Raw genomic sequence first — 18,110 nt, 5'->3', positions numbered from 1 at the left:
AGGGCAAAAAAAAACTTGGTTGGAGGATGAGGCTTACCTATGAGTGTGCTAAGGTTGACTCTGCGCTGTTGAGGATGATCAAAGGTCAGGCAGGTCGGGCGCGGAGAAGATGGCAGGAACGGCCGTGGTGGTCAGGGCGGCTAGGCGCTGGGCGAATTTGGCTGGGCGGCTGTTTCCTTCCTTTGGCGCGGATGGCGGCTGATAGGCGACTGTCGGACCGTTTGCCGGGCAGTAATGAGAATACAATCCGTTTGATGGACAGTTCGGAGAGATGGGATTGCGGGTTTACGCGAGTAGCAATGACGATAACAATTGTCCCGGAGGCGATAATAACGAGCTGCCTTTGGGGGGGGAGGATGAGAACAGGATTGCTCTGAAGTCGGGATGTGACGAGACGAAGAAAGAAAGGCCCCACAGCACGATTCTTATTTAGCGGAATTAGCTGCTTACATAGTACGTACTTGCAGCGTCGCAGCCTCAGGCTGGCAGTGGGGCGCCCACAGCAGCCACGCCCGCCCGCCGTTTTGGGTTAGTCTGGTTGACATTGGACAACAGAGCACTCGTATCATTTAGGATCTTCTACACTACACAAAATACAAACATCAACAACAATGGCGTCAGGAAAGATTTTTGACGAGCGCAGGAATACCGGAGTTTGAGCTGCGCATGATTTTGTCCTAGATTGATTCAGCGGCTTATTCAGACAGGACCAAGACCTTGACTTACCGTCACCCAGGTTGGCAACCAGCTTGCCACAAAACCCATCGCAGCAGCATTGGGGCCTCTGTATACAATGCCATCTTTCCCCTTGCCCACTATATCTTGCAGCACAGTCTGAGCAAATTCATCGACCGGCCCACCCACTGGCTTAGCGGTGCCCGTTACCCAGCCATTGATATTGTCCTTGATACTCTCGTACAAAGAGCCTGGCGGGAGGCTGAATTTATTGACATTGGCATCGAAATTGGTTGCAACGGTGCCCGCCATTACAGCCACGACACTAACTCCAAAGGGAGAGAGCTCATGCCGCAGAGTCTCGGAGATATTGGCCATCGCGATCTTGGCCGAACAATACGGAGCATGCCATGGCAGGGGCACAACGGCACCGCAAGAAATGATGTTGACGATACGGCCGCGGCTAGCGATCAGCAGGTCCTTGAAGGTCTGTATCATGCGGACACTGCCCCAGAGATTGGTATCGTATAGTGCTTGAGCTCGCTCAATGTCCATATCGAGAATGGGTATCACATAACCTAGACCGGCATTGTTGACTAACACATCGAGCCCGCGACCACTTTCACTAACGGCCTTGGCAGCTGCGATCACGGAAGGCATTGACGTGACATCGAGAGATAGAACCGTGACGTTGGACAGCGTGATGAGCTCTTCTGGTAGTTTGGAGTTATTCCGCGCGGTTGCAAAGACATGATGCCCGTTTCTAGCCAGGAGAAGCGCAATGGCTGCACCGATACCGCCTGCTGAGCAACCCGTCACCAAAACCGACTTAAGAGACATTATACAAGTGGTGAAGACGAGATGATATAAATCTGATATTTATATACAGTAGCAAGAGGACGAAAGTTGGGCAGGAGAGAAGGGGATTATTGAGCTTCTATATAGTGTAAGAAGCAGAGTCTAATTCTTGTACCAAATACGGGAAAGGTTAGACGAAGTTACTTGATGTAAGCGACCCACACCGCCCAGAATGCAGAAAGACTTCCCGAGATCGCGAGTGCTACCTCCTGAAAGAAGGATTCCTTAAGCTGAGCTCTAGATTAAATACGAGATGCTGGCCTGATGATTGGCTGGTTCGTATAGTCTTTGAGGCTGAGGGTCATGCGTGTTCTAGACAGCGGAGCGTTGGTAGAGTATTAATAATGGAGGATCTGCTGCATGGCGAGTCAAACAAACAAAAAGGCCGAGTCAGTCGGGCTGCCGGGCTTTACATGGTATGCTGCGCCACAGAGGCAAGCCACACCGGGTGATGGTCGGATTCCGAAGTTCCGCTCTGGTGTGATGGCCAGCCACACGATGATTGGCGCGATCTCTTCGCGGATGATAGTTGTTCCGGAAGCATTCAGGGCGAGGGGATCCACCAGTAACAAAATAAAATGAATCCTCTCCTTGCTCGATCTTATATCTATCAATACATACGCTGTCGCAGCAGACAAGAACACATTTCACACCCTTGTCAATATCCTGCTTGGAAGTATCAGTCAGCCAACTCTCACTTGAAGACACCAGTGCGCAAACGGCCTCTTGACTCCGCCATGGATGTCGTTCTCGAAGTTTTCGACCTCCTGATAGGGGATCGCTTGTATGCGGCCACCCTTCCGGCCACCCTGGCAATGTCGCTGTCGCCCGCCATTTCGACATTTGTTGAGGATGCAAATAACACTTTGGCGCTCTTTGGCGATGCATCGGCGTACAAATACCAACCGGCGACAACATATCTGTACATTGAGCCCTCCAAATACGCTTATTTGAGTGCCTGGCCGCGCGATAACATTTACAGACAGGCTTTTAGTCTGTTTTTGATTACATGGTATTTTGAGGCTCATGCTGAACACTACAGACATAGTGACTAATTGATGCAGGCTTTTCGGAGTCCTTTTATATTTCGTCTTTTCCTCGTTATCATATGTCTTCGTCTTCGACAAAGCAACCTTCAAACACCCCAAATACCTCCGCAACCAAATTCGCATGGAGATTGCCCAGACCATGGAAGCCATGCCCATCATGTCCGTCCTCACGACACCATTCTTCCTGGCCGAAGTCCGCGGATACGGCAAAATGTACGACACCTTCGCCGAGGAGCCCTTTCCCTATTACAGCGTTCTGCAGTTCCCTCTATTCCTGCTTTTTACAGATTTCTGTATCTACTGGATCCACCGCGGTCTGCACCMCCCCTTGATTTACAAGAGACTACAMAAGCCACATCACAAATGGATCATGCCCACTCCCTATGCTTCTCATGCCTTCCACCCCGTCGATGGCTGGTCGCAGAGTGTCCCCTACCACGTCTTTCCCTTCATCTTCCCTCTGCAGAAATGGGCCTACGTCGTGCTCTTCGTGTTCATCAATTTCTGGACCATTATGATCCACGACGGTGAATACGTCGCCAACAGCCCCATCATCAACGGCGCTGCATGCCACACCATGCACCATCTCTACTTTAACTACAACTACGGCCAATACACGACGCTCTGGGACCGCGTGGGTGGAAGCTACCGCAAGCCCAACGAGGAGCTTTTCCAGCGCGAGACTAAGATGGGTAAGAAGGAGTGGGAGAAGCAGGCAAAGGAGATGGAGAACATCCTGCAGACTGTTGAGGGCAATGATGATCGTCACTATTTGGGTGAGGAGCAGACGAAGAAGACTTCATAGTCCACTTTCAATCTGGACTTGGCCTTTCCTCCCATACCACGATTACCATCCCTTACAATTCATTGACTGATTGAAGGGTGCAATCGAGGCCCGTATATATAATTGTCCGTTTTTTGTTTCCCTGGAGATCAATGGTTTTTCATGACCTCACGCCATCACCTTTTTCATTTCTGCCAATACGCCTGCTTGTATTTCTATTATTCGCTGTAATATATTATACTCTTCTTTTTTGGTTTCTAGTGTCTTGCATCAAACAGGTTTATTGCCTGCATGTCTAATATATACGTTGCAGGCTAGTTCATACTATCTGCTCGAAAACAACTTAATGAATGATCCATCGAGGCACATATTTGGAATTTAAAGTAGAGAACAGAAAGAATATGCACAGTTGTATTTCATAGCTGCCCAAATCTGTAAAACTTGCCCTCCCGAAATCCCCAATATGATATGAAAACTCGTTCTACGTCGCTATAACCCCGAGGAAACCCTCCCTTGTAAATAATTAAATACCGCAATGGAAAAAGATAAAATGGTCATGAGGACTCCATAGCGCTCCTACGCCTCTCCACATGCAAAAAATGATATCACCTAGGAAGGTCCATGCAAAAGATAAAGAAAGAAAAAAAAAAAAAAGGAAAGCAAATTGTCGGGGGAATTTGCTTGATCTATTACAGATCAATGTAGATATTTGATTGTCGTCCTGGCGAGAGAGAAAGCGACTCTTGACCAGTCGAGGATCTTAGATCTTCGACATGGCCGTAGCCGTTGATGATTGCTTGCTGAGAACCACGACGAGGTTCAAAGTCGCTGGCAAGCGCCTGGCGTTTCGGTGGCCGAACGGGTAGATCGTCATCGTCATCGTCGTCACTTAGAGTCAAATCAACGACTTCCGGTGCTGGCCTTTTCTGACTAGACCGTGGTATGCTAGGTGTCGTCCCATTSGAGCCGTTCTGTGTAGCGGTGACTGGTGTCGCAAGTAGGGTAGCCCGGGGTTCTGAGGAAGTTGCTTCTCGTTTTAGTTTTGGTGTGAATAGATCTGTGATTTCGAGAAAGTCGTCATCAGAATCGGGGCTTGCTTGGACGCGTTTTTCGGGCTCTTCTTGTTTATCAATGTGCCAGACCCCGTTGGGCTCAATTGTCACTTGCTCTAAATCCGTAGATGTAGAGTGTAATATGTCCTCCACATATCTACACTATGGTTAGTTCAATTCCTGTTCAATACTGGTGTAGGGCCTCTCACTGGTCAATTTGTAACGACTCGAAGCTCGTGGACTTGTTGCATACTGGGCAAGTCCATGTGGGAGCTTGTTCTTGCAACTGAAGGAAGGACGATGCATCGAAGCACTGATTGTGTGTACAGCTAATTGATCTGCAGGGAATTTGAATGCGTAAGGTGGATAAAGGACATTTCAGTGACATGACTGTAGAGGTGGCGACAATGTCGGCATCATGCGCTCGACTCCGCACTAATAGTACTTAGATTTGTTTCGTGAGCCAAAAGAATGAAGCTGGGTAAACGTACTTTCGCGTAGCACTTGATCTTTTGTGATCCTATTCCTTGCCTTTAGTGCGGCTACCAATTCTTCAACAGGGTGTCGTTGCACGAGATTGACGAGAACATAGAATTTCTATCATTTGTAAGCGAGCTTGCACAACGTACAGAAAAAAAACAGACATACCTTTTGAGTCAGGGCAAATGTCATGGCGACCAAATTCGTATACCCCGCCCTCTTACGAATGTAGCTCGTGATGTCAGCAGGCCTCGTCGAGCCTGGTCGGTTTTTGAGACCTCGTAAATTTGCCTTGACATCGTCTAGATTGGCCTTCAGCTCGACTTGATACGGGAAGGCGATGTCGGATTTGGAGAATTGATTGAGGCCAGAATCAGCTGCGCAAAAGACCATGACGCGCAGATTAGGGTCTTCTTGGAGCTTTTGCGCCGTGCTGGAGTTCAAGGTGAATTTGAGCTCGACGGTGTCTCTGGTCTGTTCTCGAACTGAGGGAAGATATTGTCAGCAACGCATGCTTTCGMCSCCCGCCACGATCAACGAACCTTTGCATTCCACCGTTGGAGACAGTGGTTCAATAATCTTGTAGAATGGACTCTCCTTGAATGTGAGGCGCCCACTCGTGAATGGTTGTGTGGGCATTTTTGAGTTGTAGACGTCTTTAGACGTGGGTCTCGAGGGGACGTAAGATGGCTGAGCAGGATATGTTGTTGTATCCGTGGTTGTAGAACTGGGGAATTGGTTCTGAATCCCAGCTATGGTGTAAAGGGTTCTTGCGATACGTTCATAATCATCAATAGAGCCACGTTGGTGCATTCTCTCAAGATCTGGGATGAACAAAAATGGTTAGTATATCATCTCGCAGAAAGGAAAGGCATGCGATAAGAGAAAGAATATTCCTCACATTCAATGAGCCGCAACTGAAGGGAGATTTTTACACCAGAAACAGCAAGGCCCTCACTTCTCAAAGCTTCCTTCATTTGCGCGTTTGTCATGGTCTTGATTATCATGACCACGTTGGACATGTCGACTGAGGACGTCATCTTGGAAAGATTACAAGAGCGTCTGACGGATGCTATCGGGTTTGGTTGCGACGGTGTAATAGCCTGTGAGTGACGGCCTTGTTGTCTTGACTCAAGCTGTCAGACATTTCATACTTTTCGTAGATATGGGAGACAGCTTGTCAGAATACCCGGCCTGAAGGGATTGACGAGAAAGAGTTCAGAATGGGAAACAAAGTTGAGTTCTCGCAATGTATGGCGGCGAGTCGACCCGTCCCGGCCGCCAATAGCGGGAGTCTGCTTTTTCGCCGCCCGTCTTATGTACGGTTGGTACAACAGACTAGACTATAACCAAAGGATAAGCTGGCAGGTGGGAATATCCTTCTTGTCAGAACTTGAGCTGGATACTTTATTTATTCAGTTGGACACCTGAAGCCGTAGATCGTCATGTCATTGAGTGGTGATCGTGTATTGCGATGGTAAATGACAGTACATTATCGTGTAAATTTCAGAACAAATACAGAATTTAACCTGATTTGGTTAGCTCAGCTGATAGCCCGCGGGAATTTATTTTTTCTTGAAAGTTATCTTACGATCTCGCACACCAGAGACTCGATTCTTTTCAATCACAAAACACCCTAACTCCTAATACCCTAAACTCGAGTTCAACCAGTGCGAATAGACATCCAAAATGGCGAAAAGCATCCGCTCAAGTACCAAAAAAAGGAACCACGCCAAATTGCGAAGCACAGTCTTTGGTCCTGTCGTCGATGCACGAACAGAGAGACTTTCCGCCAAACTACAAGAGCTCGCAGCACAACCCTTGAAGATTGAGCCCACCAAAGACGCTGCTGAGGAGAGCACTAAGGTAGAACCGGAAGCGGAAGATGAGAGCGACAGTAAGCGAACCATTCCCACTCCCCCGGGACCTTTCTCGCGATATTCATTCATTTTGGGATTTGAAGCTAACTTTGAGCACAGAAATGGCCATTGACGAGTCGGCAATCACACAGTCCAGCTCTACGAAACAACGATCGAACCGTGTCAGAAAGCAACCCAAAAGGAAGCCCCGCAATACAATGGTTTTCCCTAAACCACATCAAGGCAAACAACGAAAGAGCCAAAAGAAGAATTAGGATAGGCTATTGGCAGTGAATTACAAAAATGATCTTCTCTATTCAAAACGTCAATGGAGTTTGGGGTCCCAGTGGCACGGTGTTCGGCGTTATCGCATCTTGATCTAGTCACACTTGCGGAGGACAACCAACTGCGCAAACGAGAGTCGCGTCGCAAGTCATAAGAAGCAAGGGCGAAGTCGAGTCAAAAGGCCTTTTGCACAATCGCCTCCGGCATAATTACCCTGCAAGACTTCGTTTCCATACAGGAAATATATTCGCGAATTCGACATTCGATGGACTTGGGCAGGAGACTTGATCTTGAGTCCCTACGTGATGATGACCTGCGCACTGATTATTGATTATAATACTCTATTATACTTGTGAACAATGAGATTATATCAAATTTTAGTCGTTGTCTTTTCTGGTCTACATGTAGTGGCAGAAAGCGGTGAGCATAAATTCGAAAACGCCGCGCTTGGCCGGTGGCAGAATCGGCAATATGTAAATAAATGAATCCAAGGAGACCATTCCGCCATTTCACAAATACGTAGCAGCACACTTGGCCAAAACAACAAGTGAACATTCTCTTATCAATGATTTTCAAGGCGGTTCATCTATAGTTGTATCGCCTCTTTCCTCTTCTCGGGTTGCCCGCAGTCATTCCGCGCCACAATGGCCGGAGCCCTGTCGAGATGGACACTTTTCCTCGCGAATGCATTGATCCCGGTCTCAGTGCTGTTATTCTGTTCAGGATATTTTCCATACAAACCAATTTTACCAGGAGCAGCTGAGCCCCCAGTCTGGGGAAAGGCGCCGCCGGTTTTTGACAAGGCCATAATAATGGTGGTTGATGCTTTGCGCAGGTGGCTAACTACATCAAGAACTACGGATACGGAAAGATGCTTATTTGTTGACCAGTGATTTCGTGTACTCAAACAACTCCGGCTTTGTATTCACCCAAGGGTCAGTAAAAACTCGTTGATTCTGTCCTTCCTTCATAGTGGCCTGAGGCTGATTTCCGTAGTTTAATTCGTACTGGCGCAGCCTGGCCATTTACGGCACATGCAAGTTCTCCAACGGTCACAATGCCTCGAATCAAGGCAATAACAACAGGCTCGGTCCCATCATTCTCAGATGTCATGCTCAACATTGCCGAGTCTGAGAGGATGTCGACACTTATTCACCAGGATACTATTATCACTCAGCTTAAAAATGGTCTTCCTGGGAAGCTGCTCATGTATGGGGATGATACGTGGTTGAACTTGTTTCCTGATACATTCGACCGATTCGATGGGACGAGTAGCTTTTTTGTTTCCGTTTGTTTTGCCTATCTTAAAGCATTGGGTCGTCTACTGATTCGTATCTTAGGACTTTACCGAAGTGGACAATAATGTTACAAGACATGTCTCGCCGGAACTCGCACAAGATGACTGGTCTGTCATGGTACTCCATTATCTTGGATTGGACCACATTGGTCACAAAGCCGGACCGAAGAGGTAGGTTAGACCGCTTCTCAGGGCCATGCCAGTGCTAAACCTTGAAAGCTCCCATATGATTCCGAAGCAGAAAGAGATGGATGGTGTTGTTGAAACTATTTATAATGCAATGATCTCCGAAAATCATCTAGATTCCACTCTTTTGGTTCTCTTAGGAGATCACGGAATGAATGAAGCAGGAAACCATGGGGGTTCATCTGCAGGGGAAACATCGCCGGCATTGACTTTCATATCTCCCAAATTGCAAATTTACGCAGAGAACGCGGAGCCCAACGGCCGAGACAGCCCTATCGAAGCTGAAGAATTCGAGTATTACCGTACTGTGGAACAATCAGATATCACGCCAACGTTGGCGGGACTTTTTGGCGTGCCTATACCAATGAATTCTCTTGGAGTCTTTATTCCGGAGTTTCTCAGCTTATGGGGAAACGGTAATTTATCGCTGGTTGTTATACACTGCATCATTTATGCTAATTGATATTGAAACCACATAGAAGTGGACAGGTTGACCATGCTTCTAGAAAACACCGTGCAGATTCAAAATGTGATCAAAATGGCATATCCCAAATTCAGCGCTAATGGCGACAAGATCAATAAGGTATCAGGCGCGAACGGTGCCGAGCTAGGATCCTCTGCTCTAGAGAGACTAGAATACGAATTCATAGCAGCCGGGTTATCCATGTCGCCCGACGAAAAATCTACAATGACGCATTACAAGTTCCTTCATTCAGCGCAGAGTCTGATGAGCGGTGCTGCTAGCAGCTATAAACTTTCCATGCTATATTCTGGCACTTTGATGGCAGCTATTGCGTGCTTTGCTTCTGCTGTTGTTGCATATTACACTTTATCGACGTCTCGACACTCTCCTACGGGAATCCTGTTTATCACCTCGATGCTACATGGCGCTATGATTTTTGCTAGTAGCTTTGTGGAGGAAGAGCAGCAATTTTGGTATTGGATTACCACCGCTTGGGCTGTTTATATACATTTGAAATCGTAAGAGCATCCGAGCTAAGTCCGATCTTGATCTTTAGCTGACAACGATCCTAGGACTTCAAAATCGGGGGCCTTTACACTATCGATCAAAAACGTTATTTACTCGGTTTCCTTCGCGGCAGCCGGTCGCTTAATACGCCGATGGAATCAGACGGGTCAGAAATTCGCAGGCGAACCTGACATTGTCCGATATATCACTTCTTCTCAGCCCAAACTACTCTGGGCATTGTTACTTCTTACATACGTGGTGAATAGTCAATCTATGATTCGATCAGCGCCTTTCAGAGATATATTTGGCAAATCGTTGTGGACGTTCCTATCTATCGCGGCATCCTTCGCAGCCATCATCTTCAAGGTGTCTTTCACGGCAGCTGATGCCCCAGAATTATTAGATCCTATGATGCTTAGGATTACAGAGTGGGGTTTTCAGTCTTCACTTGTCTTTCAAGCTSGAGCCGTATTTATCAGTATTGCTCTTCTTGTGTGTGTTTTTTTTATCAGCACTTTCACATCACCGATTGCCCAAAATGGTAGGCAATCTAAATCTCTCTCAAGCTCAAAAGACTGTGTCTAATACGCAAATCTGGTATAGCAGGGCGAAAACGACTTCTTCATGAGGCCATTACTTTGTTCCTCATCACACAATCACGGGCAACGAATATTCCCCTCTTCCTACTATTCAAGGTCCAAGCTTCAATCGTCGAGCTACTAGACATGAACAGCATAGAAACAACACTGAACTTGATTCTCATGCAACACGTCGCATTCTTCGCTTTTGGCGGATCAAACGCATTATCCTCCGTCGATCTCTCGACTGCCTACAATGGCGTCAGCGATTACAACGTCGGCGTCGTCGGTTTATTGACATTTGTCAGCAACTGGGCAGGACCGATATGGTGGATGTCAGAAACAGCCATAAATCAGCCTCGTATGACTCGGACAGAGGCAACGAATCGAGTAGCGCTGCTATCTTTTAGTACGACGATGGAGTTGTTGGCTGTCATGGCGGCCTGCACCATGCTCAGAACTCATTTGTTTGTCTGGACGGTCTTTTCGCCCAAATTCTTGTATAGTATCGCGTGGGCGTTGGCAAATCATCTTGGTATGAACTTGCTGGCGACGTATGGCCTGTCTTTATAAATCGAGCCAAGTTGGTTTTGGGCTGTATATTATTCTTCCTTCCTCTTATTTCAGCGCACCGAAAATGTCATCGATAGCATTACCGGTCTTCTTTTTCTTGAATTTAGACTTTTTGACTTTTGTTGTTGTATGCTTTGCAGGAAGCAGTTTTTCAACATCTTCGGGGTCAGTAGTGTGCTTTGAGGATTTCTTTTCGCTAATGGATGGCGTAGATAATACTTTTTTCTCTTTCACGGGCTCAACAGCCCGACGAATGGGCACACCGAAATCGCTGTCCATGTCCTCAGGTATCTTTGCTGTCAATAAAATTGCTTTCTTCTGTTTCATAGAAGGTTCTCGTCGTGGGAGCAATGGTAACGGCATGATAACCCTCTTTGTCTGTGCGAGCGCCGCTAGGAGAACCGTCCCAAGAGTAGAAAATTGCCCATCGGCGACCACAGTTGAGAAAGCGCTATGTATTCATTAGTCACAACCCACATCTCTCACGTGTAGTAAACATACACATAAGCCCTTGGAATCACACGCGTATGCAGAAATCTCGAAATATTCATGCATCTCTGCTCATTCCTAGTAGCATCTATCAATCTGACAAGACACCGACGAAGAATTGATAACCATTTCCACCACGCGGTTCCCCCGTGTTGATTTTTGTTGCGATGATATATGAGGTGCACGGTGGAATATACTGCTTCGAGGCGGGATTGTTCCATTTTCTATGTGATGTTTATGGTGAATTTGTAGTACAGAATTTTTGAATGGGCCGACGTCGATATAAGCTTTTTTCGTATGGGAGATTGTTTCCTGAATCCTGAGGCAGCAAGGCACCGTCCCCACTTCGTTCCTTTCTTTTTCTACACTGGACAACTACGCACACTCTTCCCCTATTCGAGAAAGGAGTTTCACTAGGATGTTGTGATTTTTTGCAATATTCAGCTTCTACTTCTTGGCCATTCTTTACTTCTTCAGAACGACGGCAATCCAGACAATCTAATGGTTGCCAGGTCGGACGCTATGAACTCTTCCTTGCGCGATATCAGTTCCTCGACATCCCAGTTTGCGCAGACAAATTTGCCATGCAGAAAGGCGGCCTCAGGGCTTGCAAGCCACACTGCAAAGTGACCCGGTAGATCGACTGGTACCGTTCGTCAGTTGCCTTTGGCTGATAAATCAGGATATCTTTATGCTTACCATGATCTGCGCCTTTCAAACCAATACTTCTGGCCATATCCGTCTCAATCTGTCCAGGTTGTATACTCACCACACGATGGTTAGGGTTTTCTGCCGCATAATATTCCCAAATCTTCGTTGCAGCGAGTTTACTTGCCGAGTAGGAGGCTCCATTTGGAATTGGAGGCATGATTGCAGCGATGGAGGACACATCGATGATCACTGCATGATCCTTGCGTGCTGTGCGAGCATAAGCTTGTGCTGTATATATACTGCCTTTCATATTGGTTTCGAAGACTGCCCAGGAACTGTCGCTACCCAGTTTCGTCACTGGCTCAGTTGATATATAACCGGCATTGTCCACAAATACGTCAATAGGCCCAAACTGCTTGGCGACAAGGTCGAAGGCTGCATCAACTTGATCTTTTTTGGAGACATCGGCAACACAAGTTAGGACTTTGAGACCTTTGAATGAGTTCTCGAGTTCCTTTGCTGTTGAGGCTAGGACCTCTTGACGTCGACCGACAATGGCGATTTGCGTTGAGCTGGCGACTGCGAATGCGCGAGCGATACCTGCTCCGATCCCACCTCCCTTTTATCACCACGTTAGCAATGATCTCCCGGGTTGAATGTGATAAAAGCGCTGGAGAGGCTTCAACTTGATGGAATGGAAGGGACCAGAGCTGTTACTCACACCACCAGTAACGAGTATAGTCTTGCCTCTAGCTAACAATGAAGGCTTCAGTGGTGAAATAGCCGGATACGTGGAAGTATGCCAAGTCTTGGTCAGTGACGGAAACGGGGGCAACATTTTGAGGTTTGAGTCTTGGACGTATCAACACGGAAAAGGACGATATTGTCTTGCAAAACATGATTCATGATTGCAAGGGATGCTCGATCTTATATATTCCAGTACTAGAACAGGGCACTGTTCCCTGTGTCTAAAGTGTAGACAGTAGTGAATCTGACGCTGGTGACTGGAAATATTGAAGTCTACTAATTAAGTCCACAAATACCGACCCTCCGACCCTCCGGAGGGCTTCCGCCGCAGTTCTCCATACATAATAATGGAGGGAGAGGATGGCAGGAGTATGTTTCTAGACTTTCTCTACAAACTTCTGGTCTAGAAACTATTCGCCATGATGACCCTTTTGAGATTAATAGGAATCATTAGTCCACAATGCTAGGGTTACTGGGCTCTCCAACCGGCACAAGCTATGACTGTACTGTTGCAATCAATCTTCAACTCTCCGCACTCTATTGTATTCTTCGGGACAACATCTTTTGAACACAGATGGACAAAAATTATAATGCGTCGCGCTTCCTCGGCAGTCGTCTATATTGCGGGGTCTCTATCATGACGTACAAGCGCTTTCCGACATATCCCAATCTTATCACCTCCGCTTATCTTTGATCTCCACGCAATCACACGATCCATAACACAGAATGACATTCTCGACAGAAGCTTCATCATGGTGCTCTCCAAAACCTGTCGATCTCTCCGCCGCTCCTCGGATCGGAGACAAGGCGCCCTCTTGTCCAGAGCTGCCTTTGCCCGCAGATAATGGCAAGCCAGCCATCGTAACATTCCTGCGCCATTGCGGATGTCCTGGTTCGTAAACTCTCCAAGCCTCAGACTAGACGTTAGATAGCATGATATTGAGATTCTCTAGTGGCCGAAGCAACATTCATAGACATTCGAAAAGCTGCTAGCCGACAGCCCGATATCGACTTCATCGCCGTGTCGCACAGCGATGAGCCATCAACAACCAAATGGGTAGCTGCAGTCGGCGGAACTTGTGAGCCCGGCTCACAAAATCCAGTGACTGTAATTGTCGACTCCAATCGCAGAATATACGCTAAATGGGGTCTGGGCACGACATCCTGGAGTCATGTCCTGAGTCCGAACGCATTGGTGAATGTCATCAAGTTGGGACGGGAGACTGGGATCTGGAATCGGCCTACTGAGAGCGGGAGTCGGTGGCAATCTGGTGGATTTTGGGCGATTGATGCGAACGGTGTTGTGCGTTGGGGGCGTGCTGCGAGCAGAGCAGATGATCATATTGACGTTGATGAAGCTGTAGAGGCTGTAACGGCGCAGTGAGAGGAAGTAATCCGTGATGGGATTTCGTTTCATTGTAACAAGCTTTCATGCTTGATCTTGGATAACAATTTCTGTCGTAATGTCATAACTCATACATGGCTTTTCGATAAGAACATTCATGAAAATTCACTTTTCAACTCCCATACTTTTTTTCCCCGTTTCAAATTCAACATCTTGTCCACGCAAATTCCAGTAACATTTTCGAAATAGAAAGACTTCGCACTCAAATTCTCATTCAAATAAAACAAAGATGACCCTGATAACCCAGGACGACTTGGCCGATGGATTTAAATACCGCGGCGAAGAGCAAGGGGGGAAGTCATAGGAGACATTCCGGAAAGACCCTGACGATGAGGAGGGCTGGCGCGGTGACGAAGAGGGGTAGGCAAATCGGCACGAATAGTGTGTCCACGGCGACCTTCGCGGCTCACGCGGGGAGCGAAGAGACCTAAACACAAACAAAAATTCAGACACGTTGCCCAGCGATGATAGCGGATGAATATTTCAACATACCGACTTGTTCCGCATTCTCGACGCTACGACGCATCTTAGACATGTTGTTTGGTCCAGGGAAGGTCTCCTCAGTTCCAGCAAGAGGGCCGGTGCCAGTGTAGAACAACTATAATTGTGATCAGTGAACGACTCCATATGCGCGGAATAATGATAGTCCTTACCTTTGGGCGGAAGGAAGGATCCTCGAGCATGACAGAACTGTTGCGGAACTTCTGGATCAAGCAGTCACGTCCCTGGATAGCTGTGACAAATGAGTTAGCATGTCGCATTGACTCAAGCGATGCATATGACTGACTAGCATAGGATACCTCGGCAACCTTGTCGCTGTTGAAGCAGTTCCAGGTATGACCAGCTCGAGCTTCGACGAACTGTGCGACGTTAGTAATTCGCCGCCAGTTGCATGACTTATTGAATTGATGGCTCACGTCAATGATGTCAAGAGGCTGTGTCGTACTTAGCACAAGTACTAGCAAGATGAAAAAAGGAATGAAAACTTACATCTTCGAAGTTGATGAAGGCGTAACCAACACTATTTAATTCCTTGTTAGATGATGAGTCGCAACAACGACAGAGAGATTATACTAACTTGCAGTTGTTGGCGAAATCGATTCGCAAGTACATGAAGTCATATTTTCCAAAGCTGGTCTCATCGACAATAGCCTTTAGAAGAGACTGGTCAAGTCAGCAATGGAACGACAGATCTAGTTCACTCAGGACTTTTCACTTACCAAGTCCACCTTGTTTGGAATGTTGCGGAGCATGATCTAGAGAAGCATGGTTAGCCAAGAGCAAAAGAGGACTGAAGTAGGAGCCATACTGTAGTGCGGACGTCAAGACCCTTGCGAATGCGGTTCACATCGACGAGATTCTGGGGATGCTTGGGACGCTGGTCGGAAAGGCGGCCGTCAGAATGCTGAGGCAAGGAGTCAAGACTGGAAATCTTCTGAACAGGTGAAAGAATGCCCATGATGTCTGAGATGTCATCCGCGGGTACGATAGAACGACCAGTTGGGCTCAAGACGTAGCTGTGATCACGAGCACATCCACCAATCTGGTAAGAGGGGTTCTTCTTGGGAGAGACTTTGCCACGAGTGTTCATGAACTGTTGGAGCAAGTTGCTAGAGGTAGATTCGAAGTCAGGACGAACGTGCTTGGCTTCAAGTTCAAGATTCTGGAAAAAGAAAGAAGGAGAGTTAGACTTCAGTCGAGAGAGGTGAAAGAAAAGGTGGAATGGATCTTGTGACCGACCTCGATGATTGCACCGTTCAGAACAGCCACCGCATTTGTAGCATCAGTGGTGTCACAAAACTCGACAAAGAACTTCTTGATATTGTCTGCCTGCAGATAAGGAATCTTGAAGGAAACCAACGTACCAAAGCCCTTGACCAAGCCCTGTACAAGAGAGTTCACATCCATATCGTTGTGGCCATGAATGAAAACGCTGATAGCAATTTGGCCTTCAAAATCAGAAACACCCCCAATCAAACCGTGGGACTCCTGTGCGCATTCGCGAGCTAGAAGAGGAGTTGGCCGCCACTCAGGATGAGAGAGCTGAACCTTGTCAAGGGCTCGCTGAGTATCACGTAGATCGGTGAATGCGACAATGAACTTGCCCAAAGACTTGAGCTCCCAGAGGTAAGGACCTTGGACGCTTTCGAAGTCCCGGCGCTGTTCACAACAAGTCAGCATTGAGTTCCAGCTAATGTTGCAAGACGAATCAAGGGGACAAAAGAAACTTACTGAAAAGATACCAGCTACAGTCAAATGGGATATGGCAGGAGAAACGCCCTCGATGACGAAGGCACGAGCCTTTGGAGGGAAACAAGGGGATTCAATTCGGCTGGAATTGAGCCCGAAATTGCCACGAGAGCCAGAAAAGGGGCTGGCAAGAGTGTCATTCTCCGAAGAATGAAGCTTGCTGGGACGAGATTCTGTGTGTGGAGTAGGCAAGCCAGCGAAGTTAACTGTGCGCATAGGGCTCTCACGAGAAGTGCTAGGTTTACCGTCACCAAAGCCAAAGCGCTGAAAGTCGACGTTGGCAGAGGACAGCTGAGGGTAACCTGACCCCATGAAAGGATCCACAGCAGGTCTTTGCGAGTTCAGAAGTCAGCAGATGCAGCAGGATAAGAGTATAATGGCCTTGTTCGACGTTCAAGACTTACGAAATAGAAAAGGTGGCCATTCCATCAAAAGAGCGGCGGAAATCCTGCTGAGCACGAGATGACAATGGGACCCTGAGCTCTTCGGAAGAGTAGACAGTCATTTTGATGTCAGATGTATTTGCAACCGTTTCCTCAGATGAGTGTGGGCTCTTTGCAATAGCCTGGCGTTCAGACAGCATGGCCAAGGATGATTCAAGATCGAAGAGTGGTTGAAAAGCCAGAAAGAGACAAGAGAGGGTCTGACAAGACTTGAAGCTAACTAGAAGGTGCTTTCTACCTCAACAGTATGATCAATTGACCAACAAGGCACCACGACACCGGCAAGAAAGATTGCGAGAGATCAGAGAGATCAAAATGGATGGTAACTGAGATCAAGAAAGAAGATGAGAATGAGTGCGAGATGGAGGATGAAGGAGGATCAGGGGAGAAACAAGAAGTTGAGGATAGAAGGGGGGAATTTTATAGTCGAGGAGGGAGAGCAAACAGAATGAAGCCGATGGAAAGAAAGCATCATGTGTCTATCTCGACAACTCCTGGACAATTTTCATTGGACAGCACACCACCATCATTGCCGCGGCCGGCGTCAAAATAAGATGTTTGTCGAGTATCAGAGATCACGATAGGGCGGTGCTGCAAGGTCAAACATCAGATATCCGGGCAATGTTTTGCGTTTAGCCGCTGGTGAGTGTCTGATAGGGCGGTCACCCCCCCCTAGCACAATATCGCAACGACATCACTGGCACCTGAGCAGGATTGAGACTATATGATAGGACGGCCCTGTCAAAGGGGATCAGAGAAATTGAGTTTGGCGACTAATAAGGTTCACTTTTCCTTCTAGAAGATGGTTGGTCTCTAATCAACATTGTAGAAGCTTCAAAGAGAAGACGACATTATAGAGTGAAGAAACTGACTATGATAGAGCTAAGAAGTTAGCTGTTAACCTCACAGTATAGTAGACTTAACACTCACAGGTTAACAGAGGCTTATGTGCAATTATATTCTTTGATTCACCAACCAGCGTCTTAAAGAGAAAGGAGCAACAAATAGATCCTTGAAACGACCAGATAAAGTATTAGGGCTTGCAATCAGTCACGTGAGCTCAAGTGAAGTGAAGTAAAATCACTTGACTTGATTGCATCATCTCCTCTCTCTCAGATAGGTTCACTGAGTGTTTGGGCACAGACAGACGTCGAGCGAATTCGGATCTAACAAGGATATAAACTATGTTCGGGCAGGACTCGGTAGATGCCAACCACGGAATGCCTCTGGCCAATCAAGATGCAAATCCAGAGATGTATGAGAAGTGTTCAATCCAAACACTGCTGCTCATAGCCGCTAGGATGTAAGAGGGGTGGCGGCATCATAGCAAAATGCTTGGTATTTGACCGTAAAAGAGATTCATATGAAGAGCAGCAAGACGCCATGCCCAGATCAATGATGCCTATACAAGGCATCGTTTGGAACGACATCGAATGGGGCTTTTAGTGTATGTGTGTATACTTATTCGTATAGCATTAA

General features: G+C 47.2%; 8 protein-coding genes across 8 annotated transcripts; 4 read left to right on the top strand and 4 right to left on the bottom strand.

Moving 5' to 3' along the window:
* Positions 1–85: 85 nt before the first annotated feature.
* On the bottom strand, positions 86–1,515 carry BHQ10_008069 (uncharacterized protein; the record flags this gene model as incomplete). Its single annotated transcript, XM_040880834.1, has 4 exons — positions 86–424; positions 502–579; positions 636–677; positions 727–1,515. The coding sequence occupies 4 exons, from the start codon at positions 1,513–1,515 to the stop codon at positions 86–88; spliced, it is 1,248 nt and encodes a 415-aa protein (XP_040736572.1).
* Positions 1,516–2,270: 755 nt separating this feature from the next.
* BHQ10_008068 (uncharacterized protein) lies at positions 2,271–3,387 on the top strand (the record flags this gene model as incomplete). The annotated part of the gene is made up of 2 exons (XM_040880833.1): positions 2,271–2,545; positions 2,598–3,387. 2 exons carry the CDS (start codon positions 2,271–2,273, stop codon positions 3,385–3,387), a joined length of 1,065 nt encoding a protein of 354 aa, XP_040736571.1.
* A 668-nt stretch (positions 3,388–4,055) lies between these two features.
* On the bottom strand, positions 4,056–5,938 carry BHQ10_008067 (uncharacterized protein; the record flags this gene model as incomplete). Its single annotated transcript, XM_040880832.1, has 6 exons — positions 4,056–4,575; positions 4,628–4,853; positions 4,910–5,015; positions 5,067–5,383; positions 5,441–5,722; positions 5,800–5,938. The coding sequence occupies 6 exons, from the start codon at positions 5,936–5,938 to the stop codon at positions 4,056–4,058; spliced, it is 1,590 nt and encodes a 529-aa protein (XP_040736570.1).
* Positions 5,939–6,587: 649 nt separating this feature from the next.
* On the top strand, positions 6,588–7,032 carry BHQ10_008066 (uncharacterized protein; the record flags this gene model as incomplete). The annotated part of the gene is made up of 2 exons (XM_040880831.1): positions 6,588–6,795; positions 6,878–7,032. 2 exons carry the CDS (start codon positions 6,588–6,590, stop codon positions 7,030–7,032), a joined length of 363 nt encoding a protein of 120 aa, XP_040736569.1.
* A 1,067-nt stretch (positions 7,033–8,099) lies between these two features.
* Positions 8,100–10,646, top strand: BHQ10_008065 (uncharacterized protein; the record flags this gene model as incomplete). Its single annotated transcript, XM_040880830.1, has 6 exons — positions 8,100–8,330; positions 8,383–8,510; positions 8,559–8,941; positions 9,005–9,506; positions 9,561–10,036; positions 10,099–10,646. 6 exons carry the CDS (start codon positions 8,100–8,102, stop codon positions 10,644–10,646), a joined length of 2,268 nt encoding a protein of 755 aa, XP_040736568.1.
* A 45-nt stretch (positions 10,647–10,691) lies between these two features.
* On the bottom strand, positions 10,692–12,624 carry BHQ10_008064 (uncharacterized protein; the record flags this gene model as incomplete). Its single annotated transcript, XM_040880829.1, has 4 exons — positions 10,692–11,097; positions 11,655–11,778; positions 11,835–12,405; positions 12,508–12,624. 4 exons carry the CDS (start codon positions 12,622–12,624, stop codon positions 10,692–10,694), a joined length of 1,218 nt encoding a protein of 405 aa, XP_040736567.1.
* A 635-nt stretch (positions 12,625–13,259) lies between these two features.
* BHQ10_008063 (uncharacterized protein) lies at positions 13,260–13,917 on the top strand (the record flags this gene model as incomplete). Its single annotated transcript, XM_040880828.1, has 2 exons — positions 13,260–13,425; positions 13,487–13,917. The coding sequence occupies 2 exons, from the start codon at positions 13,260–13,262 to the stop codon at positions 13,915–13,917; spliced, it is 597 nt and encodes a 198-aa protein (XP_040736566.1).
* A 287-nt stretch (positions 13,918–14,204) lies between these two features.
* BHQ10_008062 (uncharacterized protein) lies at positions 14,205–16,693 on the bottom strand (the record flags this gene model as incomplete). Its single annotated transcript, XM_040880827.1, has 12 exons — positions 14,205–14,365; positions 14,431–14,536; positions 14,592–14,671; positions 14,726–14,798; positions 14,856–14,873; positions 14,929–14,959; positions 15,017–15,102; positions 15,159–15,194; positions 15,248–15,601; positions 15,679–16,098; positions 16,171–16,519; positions 16,593–16,693. 12 exons carry the CDS (start codon positions 16,691–16,693, stop codon positions 14,205–14,207), a joined length of 1,815 nt encoding a protein of 604 aa, XP_040736565.1.
* Positions 16,694–18,110: the final 1,417 nt, after the last annotated feature.

Source organism: Talaromyces amestolkiae (genome assembly GCF_001896365.1).
Source record: "Talaromyces amestolkiae strain CIB chromosome Unknown scaffold18.1, whole genome shotgun sequence".
Taxonomy (NCBI): domain Eukaryota; kingdom Fungi; phylum Ascomycota; class Eurotiomycetes; order Eurotiales; family Trichocomaceae; genus Talaromyces; species Talaromyces amestolkiae.
This window is presented reverse-complemented; position numbering and strand designations above follow the sequence as displayed.